Source organism: Leptidea sinapis, chromosome 3, assembly GCF_905404315.1.
Source record: "Leptidea sinapis chromosome 3, ilLepSina1.1, whole genome shotgun sequence".
NCBI classification, from domain to species: Eukaryota; Metazoa; Arthropoda; class Insecta; order Lepidoptera; family Pieridae; genus Leptidea; species Leptidea sinapis.
In genome coordinates this window covers 6,939,305-6,952,408 of record NC_066267.1, presented here as the reverse complement: position 1 = coordinate 6,952,408, position 13,104 = coordinate 6,939,305, and the positions used below count along the sequence as shown (strand labels likewise).

The following is a 13,104-nucleotide window of genomic DNA, read 5'->3' as shown; positions in this document are numbered from 1 at the left end:
CCAAAGTCACCGACATAGCCCAAATGATTGCGAAACTGGTGTGGCAGTGGGCAGGGCACAGAGCTCGGCGGACAGATTGCCGTTGGGGCAGTAAGGTCCTCAAATGGCGACCACATACCGGAAGGCGTTGTGGTGGTTGGCCCCACACAAAATGGACTGACGATCTCGTTAAGATCGCCGGAGTAGGCTGGATGAGGGTAGCTCAGGACCAATCGTCATGGCGATCTTAGGGGGAGGCCTTTGTCAAGCATTGAACGTCTTCCGGCTGAGATGAGGATGAATGTTCAAAGTCCATAAACGAAAACTGTTTCTAATATACTCGTAGGCAGAGTTTTTCTTTGGACAATTTTTTAGCGTGATTGTGAGTCTAGTTTATTGTACGTCAATGCTTGTCAATGAATACATTGTTCGTTGCTTTAGTAGAGCTTTGTCAATTGACACTTATGTAAAGGCGTTAAGGTTGAATTTGCCTAGATGTTTATGTAGTAAAATAAATGAGGATAGCTTGATAGCTGTTAATTTTTAATATAGGATTACAGGCTAAGAAACCTGCATCAATTGTTAAAGATACTGCCGAAACCAGTCAAAATATAATTATAATAACAATTATTTCAATAATAGGTCATGGAACTTAAATATATTATAGTAATATGAAATTAATTTTCACTTTCAACATCAGCTGAAAATATTTTCAGTAAGAAAACTCTATATGCCTCCTTCTTCAGGGTGTAGATTATTTTAGCATTAGGTGTCTTGAAATTGAAATTATTTTCGGTCATCCCTCGGCGGTTACCTAAAACAAAAATCATATAAAAAAAATTCTTACGCGGCGTCAACCACTCTATAGGCGCCTAGACCACAATACAGGAATATGTAATACTTAGAACGTCATACCAGAGCGCCCGAACCGACGCACGCACTCATACACATGACTTATACGGCCGCTAAGCAATCTTGGGGATACAAAACTATTCAGTCCCAAAGCGCTGTTCGAGTTAAATCAGCTGCGCCGGGTCGTCAATCTTTTTGTACCAACCCTAGCGCTCCGGCCAGACGTAATTATAAATTTCAAGGAGACCGCTGAGTTACGCTACTGTTCTATTACTTGTATTGTGACTACACGCTTTTTAGAGTTCCGTCCCTATAGCGTATACAACGGCCATTTGTCTCCCTGTCAAAGGGCTGTATCTCTTAATTCGCAATAGATAGCTGAAATTTTACCAGAGTGTATTACTGTAAATCAATATTATTAAAAACCAAGATGGCGACAAATATGGTGAGTTTCAAAATGGCTGCCACGAATGGACTTATAAGAAAATAACGGCGATTGCTGTAAAAGTTTTGTCCTGTGCTTCCCCGGGGCATAAAAAGAATTGGAAAGTCCCAGGCCCAAGGGTGTCGTAATAGACGACTAAAGGCATTTACTAGTGGGAGGCTGTTTGTACAGGATGCCGACTTTTGTTATGTGTAAAAACAGGTGCAACTTTGCTTAATTTTTACTATATTTAGTAGTTGCTGCTAATTTTCGATTTTAGTTTAGAGAATAAAGTCATATATAGATATAAAATACGATACGAAAAATGTACCTTATAATTGGGAATACCCAAGGTATCAAAATGCTTAAATTTTTAGTATTATTTTCCTATACTTACCACATAAATTTAAATAATTCCATGTATATTTAACTTCACCCACAATCATTGCGTTCAGCACTATTGACATCGCAGCAGCGTCTAAAGGGTGCCAATCATTCGATCTGGATAAAGATATTCTCTCATAAACATTCATAGCTTTTATAACATTCGATTGTATTTTCCCTAAGATATCGAGTCGCCAAACCTGTAGAAAATAATGTTATTATGATCAGAGGAAATGATAATTTATTTTTATCTATGCTACCTCAATAGACAGATTGCTTCGTTAGATTCGTAGGCTCCGCCTTCTTCGAGACAAAATTGTACATAATTTATTCTTCATTATTATTATTCTATTCTTCATTCAGGATATTTACAGTTTAATCCGTCTATCAGACCAGTGCAGCTATGTAGCTCCGGAAAGTCTAAACTTGAAAAGGAAGATGCCTTTGTCTATTTAGTACCAACGAGCATATACTAGGTTATAGTATATATTATAGTAGTGTAATACTACTAGGGTACTAGTGATTTGGTCCTGAATTAACAAGAGCCTCTTACAACTTTTTCCAATTTAATGTTTCCTTAACTACTCTCGAATATAAGTTGCCTGTGACTTGTTTGTTAGATGTTCTCTTCCCGCATTCTGCTTCGATTTTCGTCGGGTAACACTCTTGTGCTTTTTATGCTCATCATACTTTTTTCTATGCATCTTATGTAGAACTAGCTTCTGCCCGCGACTTCGTCCGCGTGGAACTCGTTTACATCGTAGCTCTTTACAACGATGATACGACTCGCTTGATAGACTCTAGCAGGCAGGTTAGTGAATAAGGTTTATTCGCTATTTTCGCTATGGTGGTAGAATTGTACTGAAGTTTACCAACAAAGTGATATTACAAATTACAATGCATTATTGTATATGCATGATATTATTGTTGTTTAAACAACAATATTGTTATTGTTGTTGCATTAGCTATAGTACTTCCTTATACACTATATATATAATTCTTGTGTGCGTGTGTATGTCACTGAACTCCTCCTAGACGGCTGGACCGATTTTATTGAAACTTTCTGTTTGTCTTCAGGTGGATTCGAGAATGGTTTAGATTCACAATTGAACTACCTCCTGAACGGCTGGACCGATTTTGATAAGATTTTTGTGTGTTCCAGTGAATTTGAGATTGATGTGTGTCTTCGGGTGGATTCAAGAATGGTTTACATTCACAATTGAACTACCTCCAAAACGGCTAGACCGATTTTGATGATATTTTTGTGTGTTCCAGTGTATTTGAGATTGGTTTGTGTCTTCAGGTGGATTCGAGAATGGTTTAGATTCCCAATTAAACTACCTCCTAAACGGCTGGACCGATTTTGATGACTTTTTGTTTGTTTCAGTGAATTTGAGATTGGTTAAGATTCTCAATTACGTCCATATAATATAATTCTCCTGCTCATGTGTATGTTAGTGAACTCCTCCTAACGGCTGGACAGATTTTTCAAATTTAAGACGTGTTTACAGGACAACGTCTGTTGGGTCCACTAGTACACTATATTAGTAGTTCTGCTTTGAGGTGCTAGTATGACCAAACTGCTCGGCGAACTTACGAAGAAGTCCCCCCTTAAGTCAATCCCTGCAGTTTTAACGACTGACCCTGTGATTAATTAATTATCATTGCAAAACAGACCTAAGGGGGAACTGCAACCTTTTAAATTCAAGCGGGTAGTCAGATGGTATTAGAGGTATGCGTGGTATATACATGGATTCACCTCTAGCACAACCAGTAATGACAGTGACCACTACCACATTGTTATGTAACGCTTTTATACGCAACCTGGTTCCGTTGTACAACTTGGAAGGGTTCAGATTACGCAGTAACATTACTAGAGCACCCACTTTAAGAACAAGTTTATGAGTTGGTAGTCCAGGCGGGTTGAGATCATTCAAGAATTCAACAGGATACTGAACACCAGCGCCTTCGAACGCCTTTAATAGTGTCATTAATGACAGAAGCTTGGTCGTTCTTAGGACTCAGAATAGCACATTCACACAACCACTCCATGGGTTTATTGGGCAGGTTTTGGACATCTGGGTAAATTCGGGCTATTAGATCTTGAACGGTGTGCACAACTGACGCAAGTTCTGGTGGAATTACAATTTTGCCCTCAGTTATCGGATATTCTCCATTCCCTATTTTAAGCAAAAGATCGGAAAATTCTCACTTCACTCGCATGTTTTTTGTAATGTTTAGTTTTTTAATTAACAAATATTTGACGCCTTAATGCATGCTTTGACTTCGTCAGCTCGAGTTCCCCTCGGCACTACGGGCAGAGTCTGACGAAAGTCTCCAGCTAATTAAACTGTGACCCCTCTCATCGTGAAGCTGTTCCCTCGGATGTCTTTTAGGGTCCTATTTAACGCTTCAAAGGCCCCCTTGTGCGACATAGTGCTTTCGTCCCAAACCATAATTTTGCAATCGCGCAACACTTGTGCTGCGTTGCTTTGTTTTGGGATTTTTCACAATGGAGTTTAGGTATAATTAAGATTTAATAAATCTGAAGTAAAGAAAGTAATTCAAGAGGCAGCCTGAAAGCCATGTGAGCAGTTTTGCCTCCCTCCAGTAGTGTGGCAGCGATTCCTGATGACGCGACAGCCAAAGCGATACCCGGGTTATTTCTTACTTTTGCTAATGTTAAATTTATAAGAAAAGTTTTTCCAGTGCCACCAGAAGCATCTAAGAAAAAATGTCCCCAATCTCTCTTTCAATGCTGGCTAGAATTTATTGATAAACATTTGCCTGTTCGTCTGTCAATAATTCCTCGTGATGCGATACTACCTCTCCCAGGGCGCAAGGGTCATAATTTGTCTCTCGTAGATATTCGCGACTATCCAGGGTTACTGCGGATCTTTTTGGTTTAGGTAAACCGAATTGATCCAAATGTTTTCCAGCTTGTGCTAAAACTACATCTTCGATCAATATCAAGCATCTGTTAAACACCTCATTAATGAATAACTCCGCACCATTTTGCAATTCTCTTTCAAGCTGCCGTTTAATGTCGTCCGTAAAACTGTTCCTATATTTTTCCCAAAGGCTTACGGAATCAGTAAGTTGACAAAAACCTATCATTATTGTGAACAGTTCGCGCAGCTTGAAAGGAGAATCGCACAATGCATTTTTTTCTAAAGTCCCAACGTTTATCGTCCTCTAGCAGTCCAAGGGTGTTACACGCTCATTGAAATGTTGGATGGAGGATACCGTTGACAGTTTTTAAATATTCGAAGGATGTCGGCCCTCTAACCTCATGTAGTAATAAGCGTAGGCGGTAGCACTCGGTGTTGTTTGGATGTATCGTATAGAGATACCGAGAAAAACGGCAAAAAAAACACGTTTGTTTCATTGATGCCACCTTAAATATTTATTTTATTCTGTTTTTAGTATTTATTGTTATAGCGGCAAAAGAATCTGTGAAAATTTCAACTTTCTAACTATCACGGTTCATGAGCCTGGTGACGGACATTCATATAGACAGACAGTCAGATAGGCAGACGGACGGACAGCGAAGTCTTAGTAATACTGTCCCGTATTTGCACTTTGGGTACAGAACCCTAAAAAAAATTGAGGTGGGCACTCCATACCATAAATGTAACCAAATGTCAAAAAAATCAATTTAACCCCCTATTTTTATAGCTCAAAAAAAGAGATTCCCCATACACACTTTGCACCCCTATTTAGCTTCTGCCTGCGACTCCGTCCGCGTGGGTCTCGATAAATATTGTAGCGCCATACAAACCTCCACACCCCCCATTTCATCCCCTTAGGGGATGTTTTCCGGGATAAAAACTATCCTATGTCCTTCCCGGGGTCTCAAACTATCTCTATACCAAATTTCATCTAAATTGGCTCATACAAACTTTGCACCCCTTTGTAACCCCTTTTTAACCGGGGTGAATTTTTTCAAAACGCTGAAAGTCATTTTCTTGTATTGTAATAAGGAGTCCATACGCAAAGTTTCAAGTCTCTTACTTATAATTTTACTCCATCCCCATACAAACTTTGCACCCTTTTAAACCCCTTTAGCGGTGAATTTTTTCAAAATGCTGAAACTTATTTTCTTGTATTGTAATAAGGAGTCCATACGCAAAGATTCAAGTCTCTTACTTATAATTTTACTCCATCCCCATACAAACTTTGCACCCATTTTTAACCCCTTTAGGGGTGAATTTTTTCATAATGCTGAAATTCATTTTCTTGAATTGTAATAAGGAGTCCATACGTAAAGTTTCAAGTCTCTTACCTAAAATTTTACTCCATCCCCATACAAACTTTCAAGCCCCTTTTCACCCCATTAAGGGTTGAATTTTCAAAAATTCCTTCTTAGTGGATACTTGCGTTATGTAAACTACCTGTTGTGAAAAAATCAGCTTTCTAGGTTCAACGGTTTGGGCTGGGCGTTGATTTAAGTGAGTGAATCAGTCAGTCAGGACTTTTACGTTTATATATATAGATTTACTTTATTGGTTATTAAACGCTTTGCAAAGATTCATATTTTTGCAAAAAATTATAATATTGACGCTATTAAAGAAAATAACATACCTTTCCTAGATTCAGATAACTCTTGACTGTAGTTGAAGGGATAAGTGTGACTTTGTCAAGTAAACCATTTTCAACAACAATATAGTAAGCTTCTATATCCATTTTAACGTTAAATTCAACTTTCTGCGGAATATTGTCTGGAATTTTCGAAAGTTTGCTTTATTATTTTATATAAGTGTTTATTCGTATAATAACTTCTTGTAGTAAAATTAATATCATCAATGGATTAGCGCCGGACACATTTAATCGTAGATATATCATCCCATCGGATGTAATCACAAACAATCCCACTTCATTTTGAACGCTTGGACCAGTTGGTAAGAGTGTTTGGATGGAACCCGAGAGGCGCGGGTTCGAGGCCCGCATCGTTCATAAATATTGGTTACAAATTTTGTTTGCATTTAATCACGTTATAAGTTGTTGATGCCCAATGTTTTATATTAGAAGGGGCTAGCGTACACGTGGCTTACCTGATGGGATATGAAAATCACTAGGCTATGGATATCCGCACGTTTCAATGTGATACGTATGGTTAAATTTCACATTTCAATGCCGTGAGTAGTGCAATTACAATAATAAATTATGTTGCAAAGTGTCGAGCAGAATTGCGATGCTGGTCAGAGTTTTGGGTTCAATCAGGAACCCTGAGTGACACTTGATTGTAATGGGCAGGCCAGCGGTGTCTACGTTGGCGGCATCTTGCAATGCATTTAATATTTTTATCTACACCCATGCTTTAAATCCTCTATTAAAGATTCTGAAACAGTTAGCTTATAGCCAACATTAAAACACCCAATGTCCTAATAACCATTACATCATCCAAACGAGTGTTGTAATGTTGTACTGAATTTCATAACAACACTCCTATGTTTTTTGTCGATCCCTTCATGCGCAAAGAGTTTCAACAGACATAGCCACATTCTTATTGCTCGATGCGTGGTATCTGTATGAATTTCAAAAAAAGAACATTTTCGTTTACACGCGTTCCACACTACCCGAACGTCACTCGCCGTAAATAAAATTGGTAATTCGAATCCCCGCCATTTTCTTTTTCGATATTTTTATTGTTTTGTTTACAAAAAATGAGCGATTCATTTTAAACGCTGCAAAAGAACATTATATTCGAGTGAATTTTAATTATTGCACTATACAAAATGTAAATTACTACTAAAATAAATAATTGTTTCATTAATACTTAGTTTATTAGTAATCAGTAATGAATGATATTAAGTTACTACTAGGACTGGAGTTTTAATGTTAGCAGTAAGCTGTTTCAGAATATTTTAGAGGATTCATATTATGGACGTAGATAAAGTCTTGTATGCAACTGTTGATAATTAGGTATTAAAACACTCATGTGATACTATTATCATAATCCACATTCGTGTTTTAATACCCCTTATTACACAACAGTTGCATAAATAACTAGTTTCTTACCGGTGTAAATATAACTCGCCGCTATAAATATTTGTGACAGTCTCGACATGAAGTCAGCATCCAACTTCATTGCCAATGCGATGTTTGTGAGCGGTCCCAGTGTTACAATGGTCAGTCCACCTGTATTGAAACAAGATATTATAAATCATTGAGGGCCTTGGGTCATGTGTAAAATAGATTCACTGCAAGAAAATATTAGAAAATATGTTTAAAGTTAAAATGATCAAAATTGGTCGAGCTATGTATAATATTCAAGAGATCTTGAATCTACACTATTTTTTTTGTACTGTTTAATTATATGTATATTACATAATATTATTACCGTTTACAATTTTGAAACGTATCATTGTATGAATCTTACCGGTGGATGGTAATTAATGGGGGAAGGAAAATTGTCAACGTAATTAAAAACGTAAAGTAAAATACCTTTCAATATTCTTTCATTATTCTAATTCTCTTTGTGCCCCTCTTGGTGAATTTGTATATAGAAATAATGATATAGGTAATATTAATTTATTTAAATGTTATGTCTCTTACCTTTAAGCTTCTTTGAAAATGCTATGAGTGCTTCAGCAGCATTTTCCTTTTGTGCTGCTATGGGTTCCACCGTTGTTGTATTGTCCCCTAATCCATCATACCCGAAATATAAATCTGATGGAAAATCTCTTATAAGCGCTGATGGACTTCCCCTATATATTGGAACCTTGGAAAATATTTAAAACCTTATTAGCGTCCTCGCTTTGGGTATAAATGTATAATATGTCTTTCTTTATAACTTTCATATGACAGTATATACTACTCTGGCACGCATGCTTACACACACAAGAGCGATTCACAACCAAAATTTTACGATCATACTCTGCATTTTTTAAGCTTTTCATTTGTATGTAATTTTGGTGGTCGTTATGAAAAATAAAGATATTATATTATTAATAGGTATAGTTTATTCATATTAATTTATTGCGTCTGTTACTTGTACCAATGAATGTTAAATTCTAGTATAAAAAGTAAAACTTACATCGGGCCGTTGTGCTACATTCAGTATTCTTTGAGTGTTATAAAATACCTGGTTTTCATCAACATTACCATGTGTAGTAGTTATAGCAACTACTTCAGGGCTGAAAATATATGTTCAAATTGAGTCTAGTATAAAATCAGTATAAGAGAATTCATTCTATTTATTATCTTACCCATCGAAGTATTTTTCGTTAAGCAATGCCAAGAAAATAGCCATTGCATCATCAGCGCCACCATCATGATCAACTATCAACTTTTTTTCGGTCGCATATGCACTGCAAGTTTTCAAATATTGTTGTTATAAGCAGTTAAGTACTAGTACATATTTATATGATTGCTATTTTTTTTCTATGAGGGTTAAACATGCACAGGGAGGAAAACGTGTGTCCGGTTCCTGCTTCCTACTTCCGCCCTCTGATTATCGTGTAATCCGCCGGGTGTCGTGATTGCTGTGTGATCCGTGATATTTATAATTATGGTTTGTCCAAATGTCTTCAAACAATTCGACGCGTCTTTCGCCTCTACACGAAGCATCCTCAGAGATATTGACTCGCCAAACTCTGGCACGAGACTGGCAGTCTTGACGAACATTGGCGGAATTAATACTCAAGAAAACTCAATAAATTTGGATAATTATGGATATCCGCTAAATAAGGCCTACTTCAATAAATTTTCTAAGTATGGTTTATAAAAACACAAACGGAAAGCACATGGATATGTTTCGTGCTAATGATAGTTTGCCAGGTGCCATCAATTTGTATAGGCAGAAGTTTCCCAACCCCTAGTAGTAGAAGTACCTACTGCGAGCGTAATAATACCATAATGTCAATCAAAGATTTCGGACACACACTTTATTGTACACTCTAGGACGAGGTGTAGTGTAGTATTTTTTATGGAAAATAAAAAACCTCCAACATATCATTGATATGCAGAAGAAAAAGTGTAGGAGATAACACACTACCTTGGCGCAGTCCAGCGTTCACAGGTTTCGGGTTCGGAAGTTCCTCAGTGGACGGTGTGGAATAAACTTCAAAAAGACAGACACCCTTATCACTTTCAACACGTTCAAAAACTCAGTGCCAGCGATTATGAGCCACAAATAATATTTTCTAGGTGATTTTTGCAAAACACTGACACAAACTTACCTGTTATTTATGGATGAAGCTAAGCCAGAATTTACGCAAAAAGGCAATACGGATCATTTTTCTTAATCAAAAATCGCCAATCGATATTAAGAATCGATCAAACATCGCCAAGGGTCGCTTACAACCCCGTTAGCGCGTGGCGAAGTCTTGATGCAAGTAAAAAAGTAACAGGTATTGATAACACAGTATGTAGGTACACAATATAGTAATAGAACAGTACCTACTTTACTCTTTAAGAGAGCCCCAATCGACGCACGCACACATGCACATGATAGCCGATAAGCAATCTTGGGAAGACAAAACTATTGAGAGCCACGCCGAGTCTAGTTGCTGTCCGAGTTAAATAAGCTGCGACGTGCCACCCGCATTGTCAATCGGAAATTTTACTCTTAGCATGTACCGACCCTCACGATCCGCCCCGACTTAGGTATAAAGGAGATTGAAACGCTTGCATACATTCCTGGGCTTTATCACCAGGATAACAAGATGAAAGTAGCATTTAAATAATCCATAATTGAAAAATTTGCAAGATTTGTCAATCTAGGAGGTGAGTAATCGAAGATATAATAATGAGGTTATGTCTTAAACTATATGTTGACAGCTCATCTATAGTAGATTTATTAAATGCCTAGCTGGTAACGATTTATGACATACTTATATTAGATGGGTCCAACCATTTTTTTTTAGATAAAAAATACCAACCTATCTACGTATACCTATCTACTACTGTAACGAAATTTTTTGCATAATAATATAAGACAATTGCTAATTAGATATAATATAGTATACCTAAATTAAAAGATAGTTTTATTTGCTCCGATAAGAATAATATATACTCATTAGCACATACATGAACTGTAAAACAGACTGCTAGAGACAACTTTACTTGGAATTCAATTGGGTAGGCAGTTAACAAGTCGGTAAGTAACTCAACGAATACAACAAGAAACGAAGTGACAATGACGAAGAAACGAAATGTTCTGTCAGACTGTCATTGTCAAAGTGAAGTTAGCGTTGAGGAACAAGGATTTCACTTGTAACGATTTTTTATGTAAATCATTTTATTGATCGATTATTGATTATAAAATAATTGCTCAGTTCTGTTTTTTCCTGTGAAAATAATATATTTTATTCATAATAATATGGTCATTCAAACATAAACTATGCACCTTACTAATATTATTGAAATGAAACAACTGAATCTTAATGTTATTTTAATCGATTAAATATTCATTCGATTACATTTTAATCAATTTTCTTTATTTTAATGTTTTTTCGGTTTGTAGATTGCAAAATGAGCTAGTTTTTTGTATTTTACATCAGAAAAATATACCCTTTTTATTTTAAAGTATATTTCAACTTGTTAACTATCAGGCCCAAAAGTCCCATTCTCCTTTCAAGGATACCGCTGAGTTATGCTGCTGTTCTATTTCTGTATTGTGGTAGGTACCTACGTCCGTGCGGTTCATGCATTGCATAATTTAAACAAATTTACTAAAATGTTACTTGCTTCTTCATATATGATTGTCAAATATCAAATCCTCGAGTGTCGTTAGTGTCACACAAGCCATACTGTATAAGTTACATCAACTATATCGGAGAGATAATGTGTGTATCAGCTCTAATAGGTGTATATATTAAATTTATAATGAATAAGGCCATAACACTTTAGACCCCTTTAGTAAGGACACGGGTGTTGTTTACCAATCGCTGATTGATGATTAATTAACTTTCGTTTTTTATTTTAATTTATATATCTACGTTTATTGAAATGCAATAGACATACCTGATTGAGAACAAAATGGTCACTGTACATAATGTACGAAATAAAAAGTTTACGCCTTCCATGTTGGTTTCAGTCACTCGGCCCACTGACATCGAATAAAATATTTTAATTTTGGGATATAACATACACAACTAATTAATTTATAATATCCCAAATTGATAAGCTCATTTGCCTAATAGTGATAACCATTATTGTTTATATTATTAAGAAACACAAAAACCGGTAATGCTCATTTAAATCTAATATCAATATCTATTTAGAAACAAGAGAAGTATCATCTGCAAAGAATAAAATGTCGTTGGTTTCGTCTACCACTTACGGTTGGTTGGTCAAAAAAATAAAACAAAAAGTGACTGAAAATAGAACCTGCAGAAAACCTATTCCTTCAGGTTTGCTTGAAGACCGGTTGCCATTTAATTTGACTACCAAAACCTTTTTATAAATATATGATTAAAACAGATTTAAAGCTGTAGTATAATTGAATCAGAAATGCTTCCATTTTCGTAAGAGTTTTATGGTGCACTCCGTTACATGCATTGGACAAATCACTCATAAATCCCATTGAATCCTACCACTTTTCCTAGACCTTAAAGATTTGTTCTATGAGCCACCTGCTTTGATTATTAATGCCGGATCTTTTAAACATTATATATATTACTATAAAGTTAATAATTATGAGGATATAGCTGTTCATTTAATTATAGTAAAAAAGAAATCTTGAAATTAAGACCCTTTAAAATTTCTACTAATGAAAAGTAAAATAAAATAATGCAATGAAAAAGCTAATGTAGAAATAAATAATCTATATATATAAAAATGAATTGCTGTTCGTTAGTCTCGCTAAAACTCAGGAACGTCTTGAATTGTTTGTCCAGAGAAGGTTTAAAACGTGAATAAATATGAAAATGCTCGGAATAAAAAAAACACAACAATTTTATTTTTCCTTTGATGTGTCCTCCGTCGTTCAGAAATCAAACTGAAAGAATAGTTTAAAATGAATAACTAATTAGAATTTTTATATCTTTCTAACTTTCTCAGGAGGTAAAAAATAAACTTAATTTTAGCTAACTATAGTTGGTAGATTTACTACAGTTGTTAACTATCTATCAGATTATTTTTATGTAGATTGATAAATCTTAAGTTTTGTCACAAATTAAAATTCATAAAAACATTATTTTATTTTTTATATACAGAACAACGTCTGTCGGGTCAGCTAGTTAAATATAGAAGAGTATCAAAAAATCTTTTAAACTCAGATAAGGTAGCAAATACGAAGATTTGAATTTACCGCGATTCGAGCAGTAAAGGGCTACTACTGCAATAAAATGTATTTAAAGTAGAAAGATTAAAATATTAGCGTGTAAAAGAGATGTATAAAAAGCAGTTGAGTATACTGCAAGACAAAATTTGGAGTGATATTAATGGAGAAAGTGTGAGTAAGGATAGAAGCAAGTGGTGTTCTGTTGTCTCTGCCTACCCCAACGGGGAAATGTTAC

At 35.8% G+C, this 13,104-nt stretch overlaps 1 protein-coding gene across 1 annotated transcript; it reads right to left on the bottom strand.

Moving 5' to 3' along the window:
* Positions 1-656: 656 nt before the first annotated feature.
* LOC126979328 (uncharacterized) lies at positions 657-11,670 on the bottom strand. The gene is made up of 8 exons (XM_050828571.1): positions 11,609-11,670; positions 8,851-8,952; positions 8,679-8,778; positions 8,198-8,363; positions 7,661-7,780; positions 6,224-6,360; positions 1,653-1,839; positions 657-793 (listed from the first exon to the last, which is right to left on the bottom strand). Exons 1-8 carry the CDS (start codon positions 11,668-11,670, stop codon positions 657-659), a joined length of 1,011 nt encoding a protein of 336 aa, XP_050684528.1.
* Positions 11,671-13,104: the final 1,434 nt, after the last annotated feature.